The sequence below is a fragment of the Liolophura sinensis genome, chromosome 6, assembly GCF_032854445.1.
Source record: "Liolophura sinensis isolate JHLJ2023 chromosome 6, CUHK_Ljap_v2, whole genome shotgun sequence".
Taxonomy (NCBI): domain Eukaryota; kingdom Metazoa; phylum Mollusca; class Polyplacophora; order Chitonida; family Chitonidae; genus Liolophura; species Liolophura sinensis.
Genome location: NC_088300.1, coordinates 77512877 through 77539857, shown reverse-complemented (window position 1 = coordinate 77539857; position 26981 = coordinate 77512877). Strand labels below are relative to the sequence as shown.

Here is a 26981-nt window from a genome sequence, read left to right as displayed (position 1 = left end):
TGATCTATGGAGGGACACTTTCGATTCATTTCTTTATTAAACACCTGGTCAACTTTCAAATTTTTCAGATGTTAATCAATACATGTACACGTACATTTAGTGTATCCTGAATTATCCCCAACCATCAAAACAGTTATCCTTCAAGCAATATCGACATTTTTAACTCCTTACTTCACACAATCATAAAGACAAAATGAAGGAGGGATAGAAGATGATAAACAATCTTGCAGTGAATCTTCTGAGCACCACGTGCTTACACTGCTTTATTGTGCCTGCAGCCTGGTCACACCTATCTTTAACCAGATAACCAGTGTTATAACCAGGGAGCACAAGTACTCTCAGTAGTTACTGGGATATGACACACTGTACATGTGGACTATTAGTAGGAAAACAGACACTTGACAACCAAAACAATGTGCCTGGAAGCTATAGATCACAGTGCAACAAAAATGAACCCTTTCAGTTTGTGCTTCTTGTTTCAAGTTACTAGTATATGTAGACTAAAAACTTACTTTACTATGTGAATCACACACAAAGATTTACAATACATTTTATCTAGTGACTCATGAGATAAAGTAGGATGTAACATGTGCAGATGTCAGCATTATGTGTGTTAAGGTACATTCACCTGAACAGTCACAGCACAAAATCAGTTTGTCTCACTGGCTTTTATCCATTATGTGCATACAAGGTCTCCTATCAATCAATAACATCTGCTGCTAAGGGAGAGGAGTACAAATTCTAATAATTTTTCCCTTAGAAGTTAGGTCAAAACGACGGTATTCATGTGTTTCCTTGTTTTGCAATATTGATGATAACCTACATATATATACACACGCAAGTAGATAGAGCAAGAAGTTTAGGGTAGACCACAATATTTCCGGTTTTACTTTAGATCAGGATGTTTATTTGTGAGGAAGCAGGATAAGAGCACTACACAGGGACTGACAACATCAGTCCCAAGTACATTCAGGCTGAGGCTGCAGGAAGCTATTGGCCCCATTCACAACTCTATGACATCCTGGAAGCTGGCCTCCAACAGGGAACTGACAAACACAACCACAAAAGCATATTCTGAAGGCATTATTCTGTGTAAACTGATAAAATTATACTTTTTAGCTCTGAGATAAGGCAATCAAACCAATGTAGTTTTGTCTCCAAAGTGTAATACAAAATGTGCATAAATTGCATTAAAAGTTGCCCTTTCATATGCACAAAGGTTGATGAATAAGGGTACCTGATTACAATGCTCAAGTTTCTAGATCAACTTTATACAAACATGCAGAAGCCAACAATAGAAACTGATAACTTGTCATAACTCAGGTACTGTACATCTATCCATATCAAAACAGGTAAATATACTTACAATCGCTACCAAACCAGACTACAACTGGTTAACCAGACTACAAGTTCACAATAACAAACACTGAATGCCTGAAGTCTGCTTACTTTTATATGCATTAAACCTGGAGCAACTGCCTTATGGCCCTGAACTTGGACTAGATTTTCTGCAGGATTTGGACTAGACTGCAGGATTCACGTAAAAAATGACAAAAACAAGTGTTCTGTATGAATTGCAAAAGCAACACGTGTCCTCTACAAGTTTGAGCCAATAGAATATTATCTATGTGAACTCAACAACAGAACAAAAAACCATAATGAACCATTACCAAAAAAACCTCCTGAAAAACTGTCCAAAAACAGCCATAATTTTGTAAAAAAATTGGATGTACGGATCCCACCCACACTTCATGTATAACTTGCCATGGTGAAGCAATGCACCAAATTTCAATATGACGAACCGTTTTCAAAAAAGTTCTAGAAACTGTTAAGTTCCAAATTAGATGCAAGGGTCCAAAACTCAAACTTTACCTGTAACTTATTGTGAAGAAGCCAGGTTTCAATTCAGTATGACAAACTGTAAAAAGTCAGAAAACTACCAACAAGGTCCAAATTTGGAACAAAATCAGACCTTGGGATCCAAAACTAAAACTTGATATGTAACTTGTCATGGTGAAGCCATTTACTTTCAATTCAATACAATGAGCCATTCTGAAGAAAAAAAATCAGGAAGACTGGTGTGATTGACTCACAGGTAGGGTGAAAGCCTACATGTGTATCTTGGATTGCTTGAGACTGACATGGGGTGGGGATAAATGTAACAAAACAAAACTTAAAATCCCAGGAACATTACTGTGCCTATGATTGTGCATTTATTAGTGTAAAGATCAGTAAAAACCAAGCAAAAGGTCAGTTAGCAAACAAGTCCATCAACTGGTAACATCAAATGTGGGGTAATTTTAATTTTTATCTTCCACAACTTTTCTTTCAGACTAGGTTCAAATGAACCAGACATTTTAAGCGGTCTGACCTGTTTTGTCAAAGGTTTCTGCGCAACTGAGAGTCTAGTAGAACTTGCTCTGTACAGCCCAGCAACAATAAATCAATAATTTAATCTTTCTAGGATACTACATACGACTATGGTAAATGAACATTGCAATGTTCTTAAAAAACTCGAAAGTAAATTATGTATGCTTCCACTCCACACAGTTTAATGGTAGATTGTCATTAATTACATACAGTTACACATTAATACCTCCAAATTCCACCATGAAATGCATCAATTTCTGAAACAAGGTTGAAGGTTGAACTCTGACCTTCACCTGGCACATATCAATTGCCTAGAGCATTCTCAGACCTGGGCCCAGTTTTCTCCCACCATAATCCTGGTCGCTGTAGATGTGAAATATTTTTGACTGAGTACAGCCTAAAGGTCCAATCAAATAAAATCAATAGAAATCTAAAACCTGTCGCCCTTTGGTGGGCAAGTTTGTCCACATTGAACAAAAACATGTATCAAGGTAAAACGGTTGAAATTTCTATACAATGTTTGTTCACAAGCACATATTTAATCTGAATGCAAATGGAATACAAACTGGATGAAAAACATTTTACATTATGGTTCCACAATTCTTCGCCTGAAACAAATTGTTTTTCTGGAAAAGAACGGTTTCTGTAAACAGAAGATCTTTTCAAAGTTTCAACGCTTCAAAGAAACATATCCTTGTATATGGATGAAAACCTAACCTAGCCCAGAACTTATAATTAAATTTGAAGGCAGGTGTATTTATGCACATTAAATAGGGATGTGTTATCAAACAAGTGAAACAGAAGGTCATGCAAGACACATCATAGGCCATGTCAAAGCTATAATTTGTATCCCCAGCCTTTTGTATTTTTCAGATTTAGCTGAAAACAGATATGTTTGCTTACAGTATGTCAACAAGTGTACAGATATACTCAGCAAATTCTGGAAACAGCTATTTATTCTGATCTCTACCCCAAATACATTTTCAGCAATGTCTGGTGCAACAAGACTTTGAACACAGCTTAAGGTGGGAGAAATCTGGCAGAGTTAACAGAAAACCACCCCGCTTCGCCAGGTACACAACCCTCCAAGTCACCTTTTCTGAAAGCTGCGAGGAGCTGGATTTGATCACTTAAACAATAAATAAACAGCATGTAATTACAAGAATTGCATGATTCCTATCAAGAAGTGCTGATACTTCTTCATCGAATAGCTGTGCACATGTAGATTCTGTTTTGGTGCGTAATACCTGCATGGAAAAAAAAAAAAAACACAGAAAAAATACCAAAACCACACATCTACATCTTGGTGAGTACCCAACACTTTAAGATCAATAATTTTAATTTCAGAACATGAACTTAAAGAAAGGTTCTGATACAGAAAAAATAAACTTCCTAAGAAGCCAATCCTTAACAAGATATGAAGGCATCTTTTGGTTTGGCCTACTCACACAGGATAAACCAGGTCAGTTATGTTCCCATGTGTGCAGATCCAGGTGTCCTGGCTATGCAGTGAGCATGCTGGACTATTTATAAATACAGAGGAGAAGGGGTTATGGTAGAGGTCAGGCCAGGAACCCCTCAGAGTTACACTCAGACGCCTACATTGTACACAAAGCTTACCCAACAGCAACAAAACTGGTACACGTGCCTGCTGATTTGCACATATCAGCAGGCACAGCTCATTCAGATCAAACAAAACATTAAGAAAAAAAACATAATCTTAAACTATCAGAATCCTGAAGATTGTAATATGTCTCACAGAAAGCAAAAGCTGGAGTGAATTTTAGATGCCTCTAAAGACAGCCAGACATCTAAGATAACTAGTTTCTAATAAAAAATAAAGGCCAGGCAGTATTAATTATTAGGTACTGAATCCTTGTCTTGTAGCTTACTTTGTCTCAGTCCTTATGTAAACCAACTAGCAAATACTAGCCCAAAACCTCTGTCTAAGGGTGGCTACTATATACCGATACGTTGGCCACCCTTAGCCCGAGAGCTATCTGAACACGAATCAGGTACAATGCTTACAAATAGCTACCTCTGATTGGCTGACCAAATACTCAGCTGACAATTGTCACAGTCTGCCTGGATGGTTTAAACATTCCGTCACATTATAGGAAGGCACATGCATCAACAAGTGTAATAGGCTCTTTGCACCAATATAGATGTGGAAAGCTTTTTACAGATACGGTGTATACTAGAAAAAATGGGATACACCAAGGTAAATTCTTACACTCCACCCATCTGGTAAAGTACATGTAGCTAGAGAGACAAAAAGCTTATCTAGATAAGAGATTGCATAAGAAACTACAGCCCTACAAGAAAGGCTTGTACAAATCTATGTTTACAGGAGAACAGAATGAAGCCAATCTGAATGTGTGTCCACAAAACAGGAAAACGGTAAAATCGCCAGATCAACCCAATACCCTTTTTGTTCTCCTACATGATGGTAGGCATGTGCATAAAAATTGTAGCCTTACATGACACTTTTCTTGATTACAAACATGGTAATTCTGGCAAAGTCAATAAATCTCATAAGCAATAAAGTCAGAGAAACTCTGTATACAAGACACTGTTGCCCTGCATGGAGACTTCATTTCTAGAGAACCTGTCTACTACAGAAAACAAATTGAAGTTTATATAAACTGGTAAATTTCTGAACTGAAAGTCTATCAATTAAAATCAATAAAAATACATTCACGAAGCGTATAAAACTAAAACAAATAAAACACTTCAACCTTCCATCAGTTGGCCCTTTATAGGTAAACACAAAACATAAAAAAAAACACTAGAGATCCACAGGATTGTCACTATACAGGAGCTAATAAAAAGCTTAAAAGAAAACAACACATTTATACAACCTATACCTTAAATGAAAGAGCTACACATAAAGTTAAATAAGATATCTAAATTTTCTGTCAACAGCCCTTGTCATTTGAGTATTTCATAGTTAACCATCGAGGCCTCCTTTATGTCACCATTTGAACAGATTACATACGTAATCGCACTTAGCTCTGCCCAGTACCTATACAGGACATGGCACTCCAGACACAGTTTGGCAGACAACAGCCACATATGTAGGCATGATGTGGCCCTCTAGTACATCCCAAACTCTTCCTTTTTAAGAGTTGGCTTTTACAGACCTTAAAATCCATGATTATCACAATATACATATGGATTTAGTCGAGGCTGGAAAAGCACGTTAATCATATGGCAAGAGTAAAACCTTAACGTGTCATCTGAGAATGTGCATTTACACAACATACCAAAAAAAACACAAAAATACACACACAAAAAAAAAGCCTAACCTTCAATCCATGTATGACTGCCTAATATACAAGAGCTAAAACAAAAGCTTAACCTGTCATCTGAGAATGTGCATTCACACAACATACCTTAGACTAGAGAGCAAAAGAAAAAAAAAACACCTTCAATCCAATATACAAGAGCTAAAAAAAAAGTTCAACCTTCCACCTAAGTATGCGCATTTACACACCATACCATAGACTAGAGAGCTACACAAAAAAGTTTAACCTTGACTGAATGAATGTAAACCCATTATACATGTACAGGAGTTAAAAGAAAAAGCTTAACCTTCAATCTATTTATGACAGCACATTATACAGGAGCTAAAAAAAAAAGCTTAACCAGACACCAACACCGACACTTCACACTCCCCTCCTTACCTCCCCTTAATTCATACAGGCTAGCTAAAATTAAACATATCAAGTGAAAACCTAAAATAAAGAACAATTTTCTAATATGCAGGGAGACTTCTTACAACAATGGTTAACCAGCCAAGGACTCCAAATTAGGTGAAAAAGAAATACAGAGTTGTTTCCCTTCCATAACATAAATCTCATGCACGTAAGTCTTAGACTGCATGAAACACATGGGCTACTTTCTACCTGGAGACTAATTCTTCACATTTTTTCCCCCATCATTTATTTGACCACAGCACATTACAATAATTTGGCATTAAAAACTTCCTGTCTTAAACCAGGAGTGTCAGCACTTGTCTTGTTACAGAAAATGTATTTAAATGTGATTCAATAGGTTTAGCACATTTTTCTGATGAAAATGTTGTGTGTTGAGAAAACCAATTAAAGGATTAATGTCAAGATTTAGCTACCTGTCCTAATTATAAAGATTATAACTGTTTAAACAGTATGTTACCAGGATGGCCTCTGAGAAACAGAATTATGACTTTAAATCCACCAAAAACAATAGATTTACTACCCCAGCCAGTCAGCCTCCCCATAAAGCTCAGCAAGTGACGTCATAGATGGCCAACGCAAGTCTAGCTGGCCTATGTAACTTGGGAATTGCTATCAAAATGATGTCATTTTTGAGATGGATTCTAGCTACACAGAAGCAAATATACTGCCCTATCACTTTGAAACCATAGTAGATGACCTTGAAGTTCCGATTTATGACCCGAACATCTCTGGCCAGACCTTAGATTTCGGGTTTTCAGACGTTCAATTTGATCTTTGCCCAGGGATTTCCAACTGCACAGGCAACACAGACTGGTAATTAAGCTTTAGATCAATCCTGTGTAGCACTGTATGCCTACATCAGCAGATTTAATATGTAGGCTACTATTCTCTCCGTCTGTCTGCTTCAAATAAATATCAATCTATTCTTCAAGTGATTTTTAATTCATACGCGTATGCGATGACATCTGCCCGTATATGTTATTGTTGCCGTTCAGAATAAGCTATGCCTATTACGGTCTATAATCTTGTACAATATAATACAATATGGTGACTATGGTGGGTATACTTCAGGTTTTAGTTGACTGAGGCGTCCATAATGGCCAAATCTTTTGAGTTCATCTATATTCCACTCGTAGCTTTCTGATGGAAAATGGTGAGAGCTGATACAGCTATGTTTGGTGGGTAGAAAACCCTTCTGTCTGCATTTCCACGCTTCCCTGAAGGTCAAATTGTCTGAAAACTTGAAAAAACTAACTCAAGGGTCATTCAACAATATATTTTCACAAGAACAGCAAACCATTTTGTGGAGAACTTTGATATGCTTGTGGTCACTTTTGTTGCTTTCTTAACACTGAATTAAATGGTGAAGCTCTGACAGCTCGTAAAGGTTGGACTTCTATGACGTAATTCGGCTGAGACTACCGAATGTTGACGGAAAAAATGTTTAAATTCTCCTGTCTTGATACTGTACAGGAGTATCAGAGTTTAGTCACTCTGTGAGTGAAAGATGAGTCTGACACCGAGTAGCTCAGAGACTGAATAAAAATTTCTCAAACTGCTATTGCCCTTACAATGTCCGACCATGGCCAGTAGACCAGCAAAGCGTCATCATGTGGAAATGAATTTGAGTGATAAAGTTCAACTTATCCAAACTTACGAAACATTTGAATGTAAATTTACCAATGCTGAGGACTTTCTTTGCACCAGAAGACCTGCGATTGTTGGATCACATCCAAATCAAGACCTCCTTCACTGAAGAGATGACAGTCCATCAGTGCATGAAAAAGCAACAATCTACCTTGGATCAATTTTTTTGTAAAGTAATTATGCGTATGTACTAAAGTAAAGTACAGATCAGCTTCTCTCCACAGCTTGTTGCTATGCATCCCTGTGCTCTTAACAAGTTTAATTTAACGAATATGTATGTACAATGCACATGTTGTTGTTGTATGCTACTTGCCCATCTTTAATTCACCGACATCTTGTCTAAACAGACATTTTTGTTCGGTCCAGAGTACGGTCGGTTTACAGAATCTACTGTACATACTTACTAAGTTAACGTTTCAGTGTTAAAGCTTATTTGAGAATCAGAATGTTTAGGGACATCCAGCCGCATTTAGAAAAAAAAAAAAAACCAAAAAAAAAACAAATGCTATATCTGTTCTGAGTGATCCAACATATATTTTCATCATATAGAAAAAGAAACTATTATACGAGCCCTTGAGCCTGGTGGATTACCATCACAAGGTGCCATGAAAACTACAAACTTTAAGGTTAAAAGTTTTTAAAGTTGAAAGGTTACATTTACTTGAGGAGAATGGACTTCTGAAAGGTACAAACTGGTTGCATGATTTTGGCACATATCAACACAAGAATGGAACAAATCAGCTGCATGATTTCTACATGCGTAGGAAAAGGACGGGGCCTACTAAAACATGACTTTATAATAGCCGACTGGCGTGGCATGGGAGAGCACAGCAATGGCTGAGGTAGGCAGGCCATGTGCTAGTCCGAGATTGCAAAAATTTTTTGCGTGGCTAAGGATGGTCCCAGCAAACGTCAGAGCCACTCCATTTAAAAACCTGATGCATCTACCATGAAAAACGGTCACGATGTTTGGTACAAAAATTAACCATCAAATATGTCTCTATGGCCTGAAGTTTGCAGAAACTTGTGTTCTTTATCCTTTCCTGTCACAATTTATCGAAAGCACAACGTTGATTGGTTATTTCCTTGGCCACGTGGGCTTTAGATTTCTCGGTGATGCTCAAAGCCAACGGTTATGCTTACTGCCTTGAAATATTTGACATGGGCGGGTAACTACATGTACATCAGGTTTTCAAATGGATGACGCAGTAACATGAAGTTTTTCTTTTCCCCAGGTATAATGGACTGGAAATATATGGACAGCTGGCATCCAGACTATTAGCAGAAGTTAATATTTATTTATTGTATTTGACTGGTATTTTACGCCGTGCTCAAGAATATTTCACTTATATGACTGATGGTGGCCAGCATTATGGTGGGAGGAAACTGGGCAAAGCCCGCAAAAAACCCACAACCGTCCGCAAGTTGGTGCCAGACCTTCCCATATACGGCTGGAGAGGAAGCCAGCAAGAGCTGGACTTGAACCCGCAGAGACCACATTGGTGAGATACTTAACTATGTTGTACAAATGACTATACTGTAGATGTTGTACATATGACTACATTGTTTTCATATGCTGGGGTTGATGCACAAACTTTCTCACTACAAGCTCATTAGCACTGCACAACTGTTATTCTGATTTAAATTTGGCTTGCAACTTTACATTCAATAGCAGCTGTGCTGGGAAAATCTTGCATATAAAATAAATATTCAGGGTCAATAATAAATAAACGCTCGTTCCAATACTATGAATACAAGTCAACGGAATGACATTTTTATTTCTTGATTATATGCATTATTTATGTCATGGACAAAAATGTAACAACATTATCATCATTTAAAGTACTTGCTGTCTGAAAACGCACTGAAAATATAAATGCATATAGCACACATACTGTGGGTAGATTTATGTACATCACTGTTGCAAGTACTTATAGCCTATGTAGTAGTGAAGTGTTCTGTTTCTGTGAGTCTTTACCGACTTTCCCATGTTGACAAGTCCAAACAGCAGTCTTAAGCTCAGATCCTGGCATTAGTAGCAAACACAAATACACTCCCACATAAAAACTTGTTCGATTTATTTTTAAAATCCGCGAAGAATCATAGGTAACCTTAAGTCTTTACCGGCCACCTTCAAACGAAACGTCACTTCCTCGCCCTTTCCCGTTAACCAGTTCAGCTGTGCATATTGTGTTAAACTTACATGCAAAACTGTCAACAAAATTACAAGTGGTTCAGAAGATAGATGTTTCAATGATGACACTTACCTTGACTTTTGTTCTTCCGGGGCATTCCGATGATAAAGCTCAGCTGGGAAAAGCCATCGCCTTCCACCTAGCCAACAAGATGACCTCCATTTTGAGCTGGTCATATTTCTAATCAGCTGACCAAATGTACACATTTCATTGGTTGACTCATTCAGGAGAATATTTGGCGGGAGGATTGAGCCTTGACTCATCTTTGACCTGTATATCTGCCTTTCTTCGGTAACACATCCACACAGATTCAAAGCGTAGAGGCCGATTGTCAGATTCTTGGAAACAATTATGAAAGATTTTTTTCCACTGCTGTTTAATGTTTTTTTTCTCTCTAATTATTTGGCCATGCGCATAAGAAATTATTCAAAAATATGAAAACGATTCACCTTGTGTTTCACTTATTCTCTCAAAGAATTTTGTTTTGCTAATGCCACAGTGTTACACAGTGACATTCCAAGTTGTGGCACAAAATCTTTCGAATGAAACATTTCCAGTAGGTATGTTGCTTATGGCAAACCATTTTGATAGTTTTTCTCTATTAAATTATGCACATCTGTATCATTTTATGGCTTCGCATAGTAACACTTTAGCTGTACAAAATCTTTCAAATGAAACAGTTCCAATCCTATCGATCTGTTGCTCATGGCAAGCCGTTTCATTAGTCACCTTTATAGCTACCGGAATCACGGATATAGGTTAATTTATACCTCAAGTGACAGTCAGTTAATCTGTCAGCCTGTCATAAATCACTTTTCTTGTATTTTTTTCAAAAAGTACATCATATTGAATTCAAACTTGTTACATGGTTTCACCATGGCAAGTTACACATCAGATCTGACTGTTCGTGGTTTTAATGACTGGACTAGCTAGTACCCAAGTCCAAACATAAAAAAAAAGTGAACATAGTCATCAGGACTGAGATTAAGACATTTTTTGTCCATGTCTGACAAAATTTATGTGGCTGTTTTTTGTGTTTGGACTCGGACAGTTTTCCAGCATTTTTTTTCTACAACAGTTGATGATAGTACTGAATGGTTGATCATACTGAATTGAAACATAACTTGCACAGCTTCACCCAGACGGTTAAAGGATAACTTTATCCGTTTTCTACAAAATTATAGCTATATATTTTTGTTCTGTTATGTGTTTTGATATACAGCTTTATGTCATATTCTGACAGCCCTAACCGCAATAATACTGGCTACACATTATCATTCTGATCCAGGCAAAAAGTTGAGTATTCTAGTCATTTTGGTAAGCCTATGCATCTCTGGAAGTGTATATACCGGTACACAACTGCAATTCCCGACCATCCCTCCTTTTTTCCAGCTTTTCTATCGGTATATGTTTTCTAGCTGTTAACTGGTCTTAACTGAATGGCTATAGCGGGTAGGAAATCCCTGTATTTCAGCCTTTTGATAGCTTTACGTAGTAGAGATAAATATTTGTCACAAGACTGCTTGGGTTTGCCCATCCCCATCACATGGTGGATTGACTGTCAAAAATGCTGTTCTCTTTCCTTTACTCACTCCCCTTAAATAGTTGCAAAGAGTAGTATCAGATCTGATATACATTTAAGCAGTAATGAATCCGCTTGAGGCTTTTTTCAGTACTATCAAAATATGTTTTTCTTCCCGTGGTTAATACTTTAAATGTATATTTTGCCTTCCTTTATTCAGAATTACTGATATTAAAATGGTATAACCCACTAACAAGAATAACCAAAATAAACAAGCGCCATCTGGCGGCTACTTCCGGGCAAAAGGAGGAGAAATCCGTCACGTTTGACACATTGTAGTAGCTTTCTTACAGTTTACAGAACATAATGCCTCATCAACAACCTTCATTCAAACAAAGGAGATCATTTGGTAAGTAAAAAATAAAGAATAACATCTGACTGTTGACGTTTGACACTTCAGCGGTTAGTGGGTTTACCCGATGTACGTTGTGTTGAAGCAACAACGACGTGAATATCTGATTTTATCGCGGTATAGCGAAGCGGAACAGACACTAACATATAGTAGGGTGCCGAACATTGATGTGACTTTAATTGTAGAAAAGCGTGAATGTTTTGATAAGTGTACCTGATAACATGAAAAAATGAAATTTCAGTGTGTTTAGGGCTGTCAGTAGGGTTTGACACCATGTTGACTTCACTGACTTCACTAGTATGTCACGAAAGATTTGATTCCAAAATTTGGAAAATTGTTCCATTTGCTTCCATCGCATTAAGTCTTGATTATCAAAATCAAAATTTTAAAATCTGTTTAATTTCGGTCCATTTACAAAATTATCATGCCAAGTTTGAACATTCGGGTAAGCAGAGTTAAGGCTACGACGCCAATATCAGGTGCCATTACTGATACAGATCTCTCACAGTCTCCTATAGATTATTCCTGTCAGTAGAGGTTTGAATTCTTAACTGCTATCTTACCATCTCTGCAGGCCTTGAGTAAACCCCATGTAACCAAGCCTGGCCACCATTACATATTAGGCAGCTTAACAGTCGGTTAGTAAAATATCAAAATAAAATGTGTACTGGATTGGTTTTTTCTGGTGACATTATGAACAGTTGCATTAACCCATTTTGCAGTTATGGTGCATATTAGTTTTGATAATGTAGATCATTTTAGTACATGTTAATGTGTAGGCATCATAGACTTTACAGTTCATGCCAAATATATACATGTATAAATAATCCCCAAGAATTGTATAGCGCAGAGATTATGTGTGAGTACGGGTACAAGTGTTCAAAATAAGGTGGCTTGGTATTCACACATAGGTAATGTTATGACAACATGAGTAAATACAAAACAGATTTACCTGTTTTAGCTCATTTTGGTACTGGTGTGTCAGCAGGATTGTATAATTAGCTGTAAGTACATGTATATCTATGTAATGGTAAAATATTTTATGAAATTAAAAAGTAACTAATGTCATTCCTAATTAAAATAGTAAGTAGTTAGTCATATCATCAGACGGTTGTAAATTGTACTCAGAAATGCAAGATCGATTGCAACGTATGTAATGATGGTTTCCATTTATCTATTGTTGTCTTACATATATATTTCGGGTTTAAAGTCTTTCAGGTTCATTTGAGTAATCATTATAAAATGGTTACTTTTGACCTCTTTAAATAAGTTGTTTGCAGTACCAATTCTTTTACAGATCAGAGGAAAAAGGATGTTGAAGCCATACAAACCCAACACCCTGACAAGATACCTGTAAGTCTTTGGCACATGTAACCACGGTCCTCTTGACACATGAAACGGCTACTGTTTAGAATGACCATTTGATACCTTAGGCCCACAAATATCACACTTGATTTTCCCCCGTAGCTGCTTGCAAGTCATTCCCCTTCACAGACCCCCTCCCAAACCACCAATACGCACACAACACACATCAGAACTCAATTATCAATCTCACAAGTCTCGATTTAGCGATTCAGCTAAATATTTTGCATGTGATATTAAGATAAGTTTTTATTTTATTGGGTATAAATCTGGTTTTAAAAAGTCAAGATTAGTTCCAATTTGTCGAGTTTAAACCTGGTTCAGAAAGGTCAAACATATAGTAATGGTGAAACACGTTTAGTATTCAGAATTTTTGAAGTTTCTTTCATTTTCATAATTTCACATCATTGATACTCATATGTCATCAAATTCCAGGTAGACTTCCATTATTGTTTCAGGTAATCATTGAGCAGTATGAAGGGGAAAAGGGTCTTCCAGCATTGGACAAGACAAAGTTCCTTGTTCCAGATAATGTGAACATGAGTGAACTTGTTAAAATCATAAGGTGATTCTACTCATAAGCTTAAAACGAGAGGAATGCCTTTAAAGATAACTGTTGACTTTGTATACGTGTATCTTATTATGTAGGCATTCATAGAATTACATGTCCTGATATAACATTTTGGATGTACAGTTTATTATTATAACAAATGTAGTGGGTGAATTTACTTGTTAAGGATTCCATTTCTTCTGTGATGTCAACATGTACACTGACTCACCTCATGTACTTACAGTTTTAAGTATAGTAATGATTGTGTTTTAAATTGTCCTCAGACGTCGACTTCAGCTGCACCCAAGCCAAGCATTTTTCCTTTTGGTGAACAACAGGAGCATGGTTAGCAACACCACACCCATTTCCGAAGTTTATGAAAGAGAGAAAGATGACGATGGCTTTCTGTACATTGTGTACGCATCCCAGGAAACATTTGGCTAACTTTTTTTCCATGTTGAGAAAGAGAATCCTAAATTTTGGACTATTGTGGAGGTGTCAGCAGAATTGGAGATGTTGCTTTGACTGAGAACGTGCTTGTAAAGCTGTGTAATTATAGAAATGGTTTCTGTCATGTACCATCTGTCTGCATGTATATAACTGACCAATTGTTATATATGTTTTATGTCTAATTAACTTTCTGCTCTGACATTTTGTTTTTGAAACTGTGGAAGATTATCTGTTGTAGAACTAATTTGGTCTGACTGGGTTTTGGGTATGTTGCCAAGGGACACAAGTTTGTTGGGGTTGACTCAGATAGATATGAACATCTAGATTTTGACAAATGGAAGAATGCTAATTCTGAGGCCATTGTTATCGTATACATACCAGTATGTCAGAGGTTCATTATATGTAAACTACAATAATATTCTCTAAAACAAAAAAATGTTCATGATATGCTTAAAAGGTGGAGAGCATGGGCTTGTTACTGTGGTATATTCTTAGAAAATATCTTAGTCATCTTTTAATTGGTGATAATGGTCAAATAATAATCTGCAGATGATATGGTAGAAGTTCTGTTCAGCTACTTTTGTCACTGTTTGATTTACAGCTGTAGTCGTTTTTCAACACCATTTGTGTTACGTTTTCTTCCTCTTTAGTATTATCATGTTGTCTATGAGCCAGGTACTGTTTTTCAAATGAATTTTCTCTAACCCCTAAAATTCTCCAGGACATGCTGTTGTTGAAACAAGAACACTTACAAAAATGTGCTCAGCGCACAAAGTTTGTGTTCACATTTGACAAGAGGCACTGTGATCAATGTTGAAGACTGCTGTCAGTATCTTATGGCTTGAAAATAGTTTTTAAAGACTTGTTTTACCAAGGTTTGGCATAAACATGTTGGAATCTATGAATGACGCTGGTTATGTAATCAGTGTTTCAACCAGTGTGGAGTATGGGCTCCAGTTTCTGATACTCACAAAAAACTATGTCCATATACAGTGGAATATAACATATAAATAATTTGAGCATGCACTGGGTTTAATACGCTTGTTTCGAGATATGACGTTATGACTACAGAGTGATGTCCCTTTATGACATGACGTTGTCACTTTACGGCACGGTAGGGCCAATCTGGTAATTTTATCATGGGGTGGTATATAGAATATAGAGAAGTAATTGAAAGGATTACACTGATCTTCTGAATTGTGTTGTCTGAAGGGGTGAATTAGCGTTCCCCCCAATATTGCACAAAACATGATGTTCTTTGATCTAAACACGATCACTGCCATGTTAAAGGATAGGCAAGTAGCCCTACTGTGCTGTATAGTGGCGACGTCTTTTTGCACGGAGACGTCATTCTGTTGTCGTAATGGCGTAACTAGAAAACTGCATATTACAGAGTAATATATACTCGTATTTGTGTGTGAATTTTTAGTAGCACTGGAAAACAGCCAGTGATGTTAATTTTTTTTTAACAAAGCACATTGCACAGTTATCTGGATTTGAATTGTGCAGCTGCAAGTGGGAATTAGTATTAAAAGTTACTGTGTCTCAGTTTGCAAAACCCGGCTGTGGTAAATGCCCAGGATTCTGTCTTTGTGTGGAATGATAAAACACGAGTCACATGGTATTATTTTGTTTTGCTAACGAATAGCAGTTGAAAGTTGCCTTTAGTATTGTATAAGAAGCACAGCTTACTCTCATTACCAAAAGTATGTACAGATATCTGTATCACTCTTGTATACCTTAGCTACATAGCATTGGGTTACAGACTTGGTCTCATGGTAGCACGTAATAGCAGTTCTTTGGAATGGTCAGTGTAGATTACTGCGATGTAGATTGAAGAAGTGAAATAACAACTGAGTTATATCTGATAAGAAATATGTGATTTCCCAGCAATGCTTTTTCGTGGGGAGGTGGGGTGCTGCTTGCTATCTTGCATTAGAGTTTTCCAGATTCCGGCGGGGCATGTATGTAGGTGGGGTACATTGTCTATCAAGTTGACACGGTGCATAGATATATGGAAGTGTACAAGGTTAATGTTCTTTTGGCTAGTGTGGAGTAAGGCTTGTGCTCTTGTTAAAGTTAAAGTAATGCTAGGCAGTCAGAGTAAAGTGCAAAGGTTTGCTGGACAAACTTCGGTTCAAGTGGGGATTTCAGCAGGAGCTTCTGCTAAACTCCCGTGTGTTACCCCATACAACAGACTGATTAGAAACATTTCCAGCCATTAGAATGGATACAGGGAAGTCATTGTTTGTGGATTGAGCTAGACCACTGAGGTATTTGATCATTTGATGTAATACTTAAATTGGCAAATATATTTGTTAGGCAAAAGTGTGTATTTTATTTCTCAATATTTGACTAGTCTTTGGAGGTTTGTTCTTGATTTTTGATGTAAATAAGATTGAACAGAAAGGCCAAAAAATAAAAGTAATTAGTGTGTTCTTGTGCTGGAGGATATACAGTAATAGTAGGTGCGAAATAGTAATGGTAAGGGCTACAATTGATTTTGCTGTATTTTGTTATCTGGTCTATGTTGTAAATGTATTAAATGATAGTGTTTTATACCCAGGTGTATTTAATTTGTCTCATTGTAAAAAAAAACTGAGAATGCAGACTATTTGTAAAGATGACATGCAGAACATGCAACTCTAAATGCTGATGTACACGTATAGAGCTTTAGAAAATTTTTTTCAATTTGAATGCCTGATAAATACAAACATTGAAACCGCTCATCTGTTTAGCTGAAAAGTTATGATCAGTTCTCTATTTAGAAGCTTTTTTCGTCAATATCTTAAAAAACTTTTTTTTACAGAGCTGAAATGATTGTATAATTCAGAGATACCATTAACAATCATGCAATTAGCTTTGATTTAAGTTTTTAAAGCAAAAAGTACATTTTGAAAACTCCTAGTTTCGGTGCAGATTGATTGATGATCATTGCTCCAAGATGTCGGTTTTGATCAGATATTACTGTATTAGTGTACCAGTATCCATTGTCTACTTAACACTCGCAGATTGAAACCCTTGGCCAGTATCCTAGCCTTTTGACGTTCTGTACACCAAGAAACACACATCAGTATATACTGGTAAAGTATTGCACATTAGTGTGTGAAGAAGTCTGCAAGTGTGCGCATCATACAGAACAAATCTGTTTTGCCACATGTTTACATATGTTTCTGTCTGATGCACCATGTTAACAGATTGGTTAGGATTTATCATATGTTACTTGTATGATGTTTTGATCACTGTATGATTGAAAATACCAGCAGCGATTTGGATTGTTTGATTAGATCTGTTCATCATGGCCGTCCGACTGAATGCCAATCATATTAGTATCCACCTTTACTGATATGTCATCTCCAATCAATTGTGTATTTCCAGTGTAACAGTTTTTGGCATCAGTGCAAATCTTATACAATAATACTTTTTCTCTTTAATGTTGATCTGAAGGACATATTCTTGCATTGTTGTGGTAATGCACTCGTAACATTGAAAAGTCGGCGGTGTTAAGTTTAAATAAATGGGATTATTTCATGTACATTAGTTTGACTGTTGATTATCTGGAAAGGAGAAAAATAAAACAGGCAATTCACATCTTGCTGGACCTGTTGGAAACTGTCATGGATGGGATGTCTGCCTTTGCAGATGAGAGACCCAAGTTCATCCTGTGTTGGGTCATTCATATTATAAAGACCTTCTATATAATATCATCAGTCTTGGTACTCTCCCTGACTTGGCACTCAGCGCAAAGTACATGAAAGCCCAAAACAATGGTAGACCTGGTATCAGTATAATCAGAGTGGGTGGAACATTTTGCCTGGCGTCTTTGGTGTGGAATTTCCCTCATTCTGGGGCAGCACAATAAATTTCGTGCTGCTGGTTTCGTGAAGTTTACTTAGTTTTAAGTAGCCCATGGCTGAGTGCACTATATTTCTATAACATACGTTGTCAGTTACAGTTACCACTTGAGGTTGAGATGTTCAAGCTAGACAATCAACCAGCCGGGGCCGTCTTGTGTCACAGATGTCGCAAAGCCCTTTCACTACTGGTGATATTGATGTGATCTTAAATGAAGCTCCTAAGATGTTATCCATTACACATGATACAGTGACAAACTGCATGGGTTTACCACATAAACTTTACCAGCAGAGTTTGATCCTCAGCAATATATTATGTACTGCTTTAAATAAATTATTTTATTTGTTGTTGTGGAAAAGTGTCAGTAACAAGAAAAGATAGTAGGCCTGCGATGGTATGATGATAGCCTAACCTGCCTGCCTAGATGGGTGTAACAGGACCAGCTTTCTAGTGCTTATACTAACAGTAGCACATGAGAAATACCCAATAGCTCACATGGTACAGAGCTGGACTACGGACATAGCCATCCAATTTCAAATTCCAGTGAGTGCAACAGCCAATTTTTAAATCAAATCTGAAAAATTAATACGTCACTTAAACACCTATGATCCGCTAGTAAACCAGTGGGCACCTAGGATGAATGACCCGCAGAGCAAGTGTGTAATGGTAGTTAATTGCTTACTCAACTAAGTGTGCTTTATGAAACTAGCCCCTGCATGAAATCCAGCATGAAATAAGCAAAACAAGTGATAATCACCAGATGATTACTTTCCAGCAAATCATCTTGGCATTCACCCTTTTAAGTGGTTTCTTCCAACCGGGAAGTGACATTCTTGTAGAAGCTATGGTGAACATGTCAGCATCTTGTACAACATTACCATTGAAAAGTGGAACACGTACTAGTGTACGCAGGCTAACAATAATCTTGATGATGACAAAATAAAGATCAAAATATTGCCAACGGTGCAGCTTAAGTCCTTTCTCAGAGTGACCTGTATTCTTCACCATGGGGAAGTTAATCAGTGGATCTAATGGATACATAGTGTATCTTTTTCTGATTAATCTGGTGTAGACAGTGAACTGTTCCAATAAGATATGCCATGTACCAATAGGACTGCCAAGTGTCTACCATCATGTCCACGTAATCCATGACACAACTCTTTAACATTGGTGAGTGTCTCATTGGCTTGCTGCAACTATCAGCTCCTTGGCATTGGTGAGTGTCTCACTGGCTTGCTGCAGCTATCAGCTCCTCGGCATTGGTGAGTGCCTCACTGAGTCACTGCAACTATCAGCTCCTTGGCATTGGTGAGTGTCTCATTGGCTTGCAGCAACTATCAGCTCCTTGGCATTGGTGAGTGTCTCATTGGCTTGCTGCAACTATCAGCTCCTTGGCATTGGTGAGTGTCTCATTGGCTGGCTGCAACTATCAGCTCCTTGGCATTGGTGAGTGCCTCACTGGGTCACTGCAACTATCAGCTCCTTGGCATTGGTGAGTGCCTCACTGGGTTGCTGCAACTATCAGCACCTTGGCATTCATGAGTGCTTCGCTGGGTCGTTGCAACTGTCAGCTCCTTGACACTGGTGAGTGCCTCACTGGGTCACTGCAACTATCAGCTCCTTGGCATTGGTGAGTGCCTCACTGGGTCGCTGCAACTATCAGCTTCTTGGCATTGGTGAGTGCCTCGCTGGGTCGTTGCAACTATCAGCTCCTTGGCATTGGTGAGTGCCTCACTGGGTCGCTGCAACTATCAGCTCCGTGGCATTGGCGAGTGCCTCACTGGGTTGCTGCAACTATCAGCTCCTTGGCAACAGGAGGTTGCATGTTCAAATCCAGCTGTTGCTGCTTTGGCTGTGGTTTAAGTCGGGGACCTAGAGAAGGCTGGTGGTTTACTCCAGGCACTGCAGTGTTCAGGTGTAAACCTGACCATCATTATATATCCAGTGAAGTTAAAAATTCTTGAGTACGACATTAGTTGGATTAAATAGAGTGTCTCAAATAAAAGTCAAGCATTCAAAGGTATATACTCTTCCAGAAAAGCAGGAAATATCCAAGAGAAACATCTCTGTTTTTACCTTGCAATGTACGCTATTGGGAAGAACTATCTGCTTGGATGATTGGTAATGCCATGCTCAATCACTTGCTGGTATATGATTGCAATCAGGTTCGTGGCTAGCGAGGAAAAACAACATCACAACACTGTTGGTTGATGTGTAGATTTACATTTATCATAAATATGGATGTTAAAACAAATAATATCTCCATATCATAATTAAAAAAAATATGCTTACAAAACAAAATATTTTACACTACAAAAAGCATTTAGATGTAATAATGCAAAAACAAGAAATTAGAAGAGGTAAGTTCTTTTCATAGGCTATTATGGAAATTAGGATTTAAATTCTTGCATGACACTGGACTTTCAAAAAAACGTTACAGGATGGTGGAGATCGCCTTCCACATTTGTTTGCGTTGTTCTGCTGCTTGAGTTGTATTTGAGTAGTCCAGAGCATCAGCCTGCCACATACCCGCTCCTCTCAGGTTCAGCGTGGTCACCAGTTTATACTTGATGGTCAAACTCTCTGGATCATCATACCACATCTGGTGCATCTGGTCATCTGTTGTGCTCTGTGAAAGCAAATCAGTTCAGTCCTTCAGTGAGTCTGTACTAGATCACAGGCAAGGTACAAACAGAATTTGTAGATTTTTAAACGGATTAAATGTTTGATGGTGCATGTGAAGCTTGAAGGTCTAACTTTTTTCAAATACAATTTCCATTTCATCAAGGTTATGTAAAGAATAATACACCAACTGATGAAGTATGATTTAGAAACACAGCAGGTTTAAGGCTATGATAACTGCTTTCCAGTTTACTTACATAACCAAAAAAGTTATGTTTTTGCGGTTTTGACTTTTGCTTGTCTGTCTTTCTGTCAGCAACTTTACAGAAATAATTATGGATGGGCATAGATCCATTTTTAGTACTGATCTGGATCCAGGTACAGAAATTTCTGAAACATTTTTTCACCGTGCCAGATACAACATAACGGCAGAGTAGTATCCCTTTGTCTGCAGTCGTGGATCTGTGCAGTTAGCTATGACCATGGGTTGCTTTCTCAGAGTGTGTTAAGCTCCATACTTCATTTTCTTTCTTCTACAATAAAGATCTGGTCAGTTTATGGGTGGTGGCAACTCCAGTGCACAGTGTAAAACTACCGTCATTTGGTACGTACCTGACCAACTTTCCCAAGTGTGACGCATGTATTGATGTAAGAATACAATACTGATTGTAGATAAGTGGTCAGCGCAAGACAGTGCAGATAGCTGCAGCAGCAGCAGCTCCACTGATTGCTTGTGGTCATTAATACCCTTGAACAAGGAGAGTGGGTGATCTCCATATTCCCTGCCCTAGGCCCGGATTGAACCCACCATCTTGTTGGTGCCCTCTAACTACAATCAGCTCCTTCTATCCAGTTTGGGTGACAACGAAAACATATTCATGTGAATGTGATAGTTGATCGAGAATAGAGTAAAGACTTCATGATTTTGAAAACTTTGTCAGTTTGATTGTACGCTTGGGATTTTGCATCATTAACAATTTCTCAGTCATATGACGACAAGGAGTCTTTAGGTGTGTGTACATACATCTTGTCTTCTTGTGGCAGGGCAGGTCCATGTCCACTGAAGTATCAGGCCAAAGACACCATCCAGCCACATTATACTGACACCAGATCAACCAGCCACACTATACTGACACCACATCAACCAGTCCTGTTTCCTTGCTCTATCCTCTCAATGCTGAGCACCAAGGTAGACAGCAACAAGTATTTTTTAAGTCTATGGTATGACCCAACCTGGGTTTTGTTAGTTTGTAAAAACTGAAACAGATCTTCAGAAGAACCTTTCAGGTATAAAAACTTGACATACACAGACATAACATAGACCGTTTTGATGGTCAAGTTAGTGTCCATGAGTGTGAGTGTCCAAGTTTGATACCATGCTATGAATCACAGCTCCAGCTGTAATCTAATTATACTCAAAACATTTTTCAGAATAACATACCCAGCCTTAACAAACAGCGAGGAATAGAATACCTTAAAGTTGAAATAAGGTGACTTTGAATTTTCATCCCAAAGCCTTCCTGTAGTTGAGTTCTTCAACGTTTCAATAACAATGTTGTAGTTGTATTGCCGACCCGCAGCATCACTGCAATTTACACCTCTAAATGGGTAATGTGGAATTTCACAAGTGTTGTTCTACCAACAGAAAACCACCAAAACTTCATTATCTAAACATATCACATAATATGCTCATTGTATACACTGGTGGCAAACTAAATGACGATACGACAGTACGGAGTACATTTCATGATATTCTTGTTCTGCTGGTACTTTTTTTGTGTTCATTCGTGGTTCATTTCCTGAACTCTATTTATTTATTTATTTAATTTGTTTAATGGCATACTTAAGAATCATTTTCACTCGTATGATGTGGATTCATTTTCACTTGTACAATCATGCAGTTTAACAGGTGGAGAAAATCTAAGTGTCCAGGGTAGGCCATATTCCACCAACCTTTGGACATTTACTGAATGAAATTTCACACGTGACATACAGATATGCACACATACTGATAGAAGAAAGGTGGTCTTCTATGATCATAAGACTGTGCAAATGACACCATGGGCATTGTTGACCACTAAATATGATTGAGGTCTCACAAACAGAGCGAGAGAATGTGCAATTTCCCAGTCCAACGTCAGGTTTAAAACTATTTAAAAAAAGGAAAGCTGGAGTGCTCCTATCAGTTCATGTTAATATTACACATGTGATATTTTGGGGTTTTTATACCAAATTATTTGAAAGTGTACCAAAAAAGTGTGTGAATGATCAAAAATGATTAAGACATACTCCTTACCGAATAAAGCTTGGTACAAGGATAGTCGTACCCGTACCATGGAACTCCCAGCACCAACTTTGAGGCACCTACTTTTAGTACATCCAAATATAACATCAAGCCTGTTGAAATAGATTTCAGACCACAAATTACAATTACTGTAAATCTTCTATCTTTTCAACCACCAAAGCCTTTTTTCAGTGAAATTTACGCATGTAATTATTGTGAAAATGATGCTCTACACCCCATAGTTCTCTCAGAATGTTTCAAAATATTACTTGCAGAGACAGTTAAAAAGGTCGAAGAATTAGGGTAACATACCACAAAAAGTTTTTGATTCATACTAAAATTATCTGCACACAGAAATATAGATGAATGCTTAAGACTTCAACCATAATACTGAAGTCAGGTATTGATAATGATGAATCTGATACATTATACATGGAAGATTAAAGGATATAGGAATTATTTTTATATGATTCTCTGCCTAGATCTCTCAGGAAAAATATGAATATCTGAAACATAAGCCACAAATTGTGCCTGTACTCTAACTGACATACAAAATGACAGAAATATGTCGTACAATCGTCACCATGTATTTACTCTGATAACATTCAGTTTTTGAACAAAGCCCTTTACAGTTCACCTTTAAAGAAAAGACAATGACAATACTTTTAATAACTTTTGATTCAGATGTACACTTGGATTCGCTTAAATTCCTGGCAATAGTTGTAAAAGTTTTTGTCTTTACCTGAAAGCGTGGTAGTATAGCCAGAATTAGCAGCAGCAACACACGCTCCAAAGATCTGGCTTCTCTCATCATATGACATCACAAAGAGAAAATCTGAGGCCAGTGCCAGGCCACGGTAATCATAGTATCGTGAGTCAATGTGGGCCGGAGACCAGGCTACATCCACGGTTACCTGAACAATCCAACATTTATGGAATAAAATTAATTAATCCACAGATTTATACAACAAAACTTTCATATACTTACATACACAGGTACATATCACCCTAAATCAGCCTTTTCCATATACAAAAAAGCTTGAGATATACAGCAGTTTAGACATATCCTGAAGAGTTGAAATTAATCTGTAATTTCACCTGTGTGTATGGGTTTAGAGCTTTAAGAGCTTTCCTCGTTTCTGCCACCAGTGAAGTATATCCATCTCTGTAATCTGGCTTGTCCCTAGGGATTTCATCTTCAAAATCAAAATTGACACCATCGAGGAAATGCTTCTGAACTAAGGTCACTTGCTTTGCCACCCACTTGTCCCTTAGGGTACTGTTTGCCAGTTCCTTTGTTGGGCTGAAGTTTACTGAAATAAGAAATACAGCCCAGTGTGAACACAGTTATTTGATGATTTGAATCACTGCAAGGTAACATAGTTGATGACGTGATCAGGAATATTCTGTACTACAAAGTTTACATAAGCATAATGTACTGCTGTCATAAATTTGTCGATAATTTCCCAGTTTAAATTATTAAATGAATCAGGATTTAATCTGTGGATAATGCCTTGAAGAAACTTAAATATCCACATCTGAAGTTCACCATTCTGATAATTAAAGTAAAAGAAAGCCAAAATGTGAAGTAAGGTTCATCGTATAGACAACACAAAAAATACTTTCATTTATTTTTTCAGATTTTTGTTTAAGAGCATTGAAAGGCATCCAAATATTTGACTACCATGGTGAGCTTTATGAGCCATATTGACGGTATCTAGCAACTCTGATGTCACATCACCTTTTTTTTCCTGATGTTCACCAGAAGAAAGGAATTTTTGGGGCCATTATTTTTTCAGTAATCTTTTACTCATGGGTATGAAGAGTTATTCCAACACTCAATGTCCTGATTAGAGTTGGAAAAACTTATTGTGATGTCATAATTCCCAAACTCTGATAATATGGTCCATAAAGCCCACCTTAGAATTCAAATGTTTGAGCACCTTTAACTCTTTTCACAAAAATCTAAAAAAATAAATAAAAGTATATTTATGCATGGGTTTAAGTGGTCTATTTCAGGCTGCCTACTTCCATTTTTAAAGGTCTTTTCCTTTTAAGTATAAAACATGAGCCAGCTGTAACATACTGCCAATAGTTCTTCACACACACCTGAGATATGCTCCTTACCTATGGTTACAATTCTTGCCCCTTTACTATGCGCCAGGCACATCAGCTGGTCATCCACATATCCTGCAGTAACAACAGTTGTCACCACAGCCCAATCATATTTACTCCAGACATCTGATAAATCTGTCACGGAGAATACGAACACCTGGAAGTCAGGAGAAAAAATACTGTCCCGGGTTCAGTCTGGAATTGTTTTGTTGCTTCTTTACAAGTTGCGCTCTCATTCTGTGTGTAGCATGCCCACAATACACTGCTACCAAATTAGCTCACATCACAACATGCTAAAAGCAAATCTTGCTATCAAATAAATCTAAGAAATGTTCTTATAATACATAATATACTGATATTGCACCAGATATATTTATTTATTTGATTGTTTTTCAGCTAATGATATCTTACATATTAGGTGTTACCAACAATAAAAAAAAAATAAAATAAAAAAAGAGAGAAATGCACACAACTCAACTGAGCTAAATTAAAATCTTAATGTCTCAAGAAGTCAAAATGCCCACAGTAGAAATCTTTGTACATAGTATAATTATTAATGTATCACCTCTTTCTTAGGTATAGCTGTGATTGGTTGACAAAGTGATGGATCTTCACAGGGGCAACCAGAGCAGACAACAACACACATCAGAAGACTGAACACCCAGCCACAGATGCAGGCATGCATTGTAACACTAAAGGCCAATCCAAAGAATGATACAGGTCCGTCACAACATTCAGTCAGATTTACCTCTCTTTGCTCTGCATGTATATCAATCTAAACCAGAAAATATTAATTCAATATATATGTACCAGAATCTGAGGGTATCATTTATATTCATTCTTCACACTTACTAAAGTGTAATCACTTTACATGAAATAAACTAACAACATAGCGAGTCCATCTAGATGAACTAACAATGAACACTGACAAGTGAGGCAAAAAGTAAGAAATCTGTGAATGAAAACAAAATGATATCAGCTCATGTATATGGTTCTAATATCACTACATCAGCAGAAAAAACCCAACATAGGAAATAAACAAAATATCAGTAGACATCAGAGCTTTTACATGTAAAAGGTTGATGTGCGGCTCAGAGACAAAAACTAAAAATTAACGCTGACGTTTTTCTACAATTAACACTGATGACATAACATTAATTAAACAAGTAAATCTCTGTAAAGGGTGTGGAATAACCAGTTTTGAGACCTGCGCTTTGACTTTGAACCTTCAACACATTTAAAATTAATTGTGACCAGCTGAGACCATGACTCATGGTAATATAATGTAAATACACATGTCTTTACGCATGGGTGCTGGTACATTGTATTTGATGTTTCGGTAAAAGATGAACAATAAAAGGGCTAAATGTACATTAGTTCAGTTAAATTAAATTTCTGATATTTGACTTGCTACTTCAATAGGTACATGCCTAGATACTGACAGATTACTGTACCAGTATCAGAAATTGTTGAAAACAGACTTAAATTAATTGCACTACATCATCTGAAATACGTGACGTCCATGTAATTTATATGGTTCATCCTGTACATTACCTATCAGCTAATATGACAGTTAAATATACCCCACCATGTTTGGAGGTAGTAAATACACACAATCGTTTTGTAATCTGAGTAAATTTTGTAAATGACATTTTGTCGGCATTTTCGCTTTCACCACAGGTTGCACAAGCTCACGTTTATAACATTTCCCGTGGTTTTGAGTATTTCACAACCATTGGCTACGTTCGATTATGGTGCCATTGTTCTGTTTATACCTGTAGCCGGTCGACCAAAGCACACACAACAAATTTGGTCTAACAACTTCCTGTTTCCACGAGCAGACGCTTTTCGATGTATGACAGTCATGTGACAAGCACT

At 37.4% G+C, this 26981-nt stretch overlaps 3 protein-coding genes across 5 annotated transcripts in view; 1 reads left to right on the top strand and 2 right to left on the bottom strand.

The window, feature by feature from the left end:
• The window catches only part of LOC135466775 (trithorax group protein osa-like), an 80798-nt gene extending 70687 nt beyond the window's left edge, over positions 1-10111 (bottom strand). For both annotated transcript variants that reach the window (XM_064744445.1, XM_064744446.1), the window contains exon 1: positions 10004-10111. In XM_064744445.1, the coding sequence (XP_064600515.1) occupies positions 10004-10028 (25 nt within the window). In that variant the 5' untranslated portion in view covers positions 10029-10111. The remainder of the gene's footprint in view (positions 1-10003) is intronic.
• A 1631-nt stretch (positions 10112-11742) lies between these two features.
• LOC135466380 (microtubule-associated proteins 1A/1B light chain 3A-like) lies at positions 11743-17760 on the top strand. Its single transcript, XM_064743824.1, has 4 exons — positions 11743-11862; positions 13163-13218; positions 13686-13792; positions 14062-17760. The coding sequence occupies exons 1-4, from the start codon at positions 11820-11822 to the stop codon at positions 14219-14221; spliced, it is 366 nt and encodes a 121-aa protein (XP_064599894.1). The 5' UTR covers positions 11743-11819; the 3' UTR covers positions 14222-17760.
• Positions 17761-20298: 2538 nt separating this feature from the next.
• On the bottom strand, positions 20299-26957 carry LOC135468161 (di-N-acetylchitobiase-like). 2 transcript variants are annotated; one of them, XM_064746250.1, is made up of 8 exons: positions 26879-26957; positions 25669-25878; positions 25116-25260; positions 24087-24301; positions 23731-23902; positions 23001-23101; positions 22178-22339; positions 20299-20711 (listed from the first exon to the last, which is right to left on the bottom strand). In XM_064746250.1, exons 2-8 carry the CDS (start codon positions 25786-25788, stop codon positions 20517-20519), a joined length of 1110 nt encoding a protein of 369 aa, XP_064602320.1. In that variant the 5' UTR covers positions 25789-25878; positions 26879-26957; the 3' UTR covers positions 20299-20516. The 2 variants fall into 2 exon arrangements, with proteins under 2 accessions (XP_064602320.1, XP_064602318.1); XM_064746248.1 differs by lacking the exon at positions 26879-26957 and adding an exon at positions 26692-26866.
• Between the last annotated feature and the right edge of the window lie 24 nt (positions 26958-26981).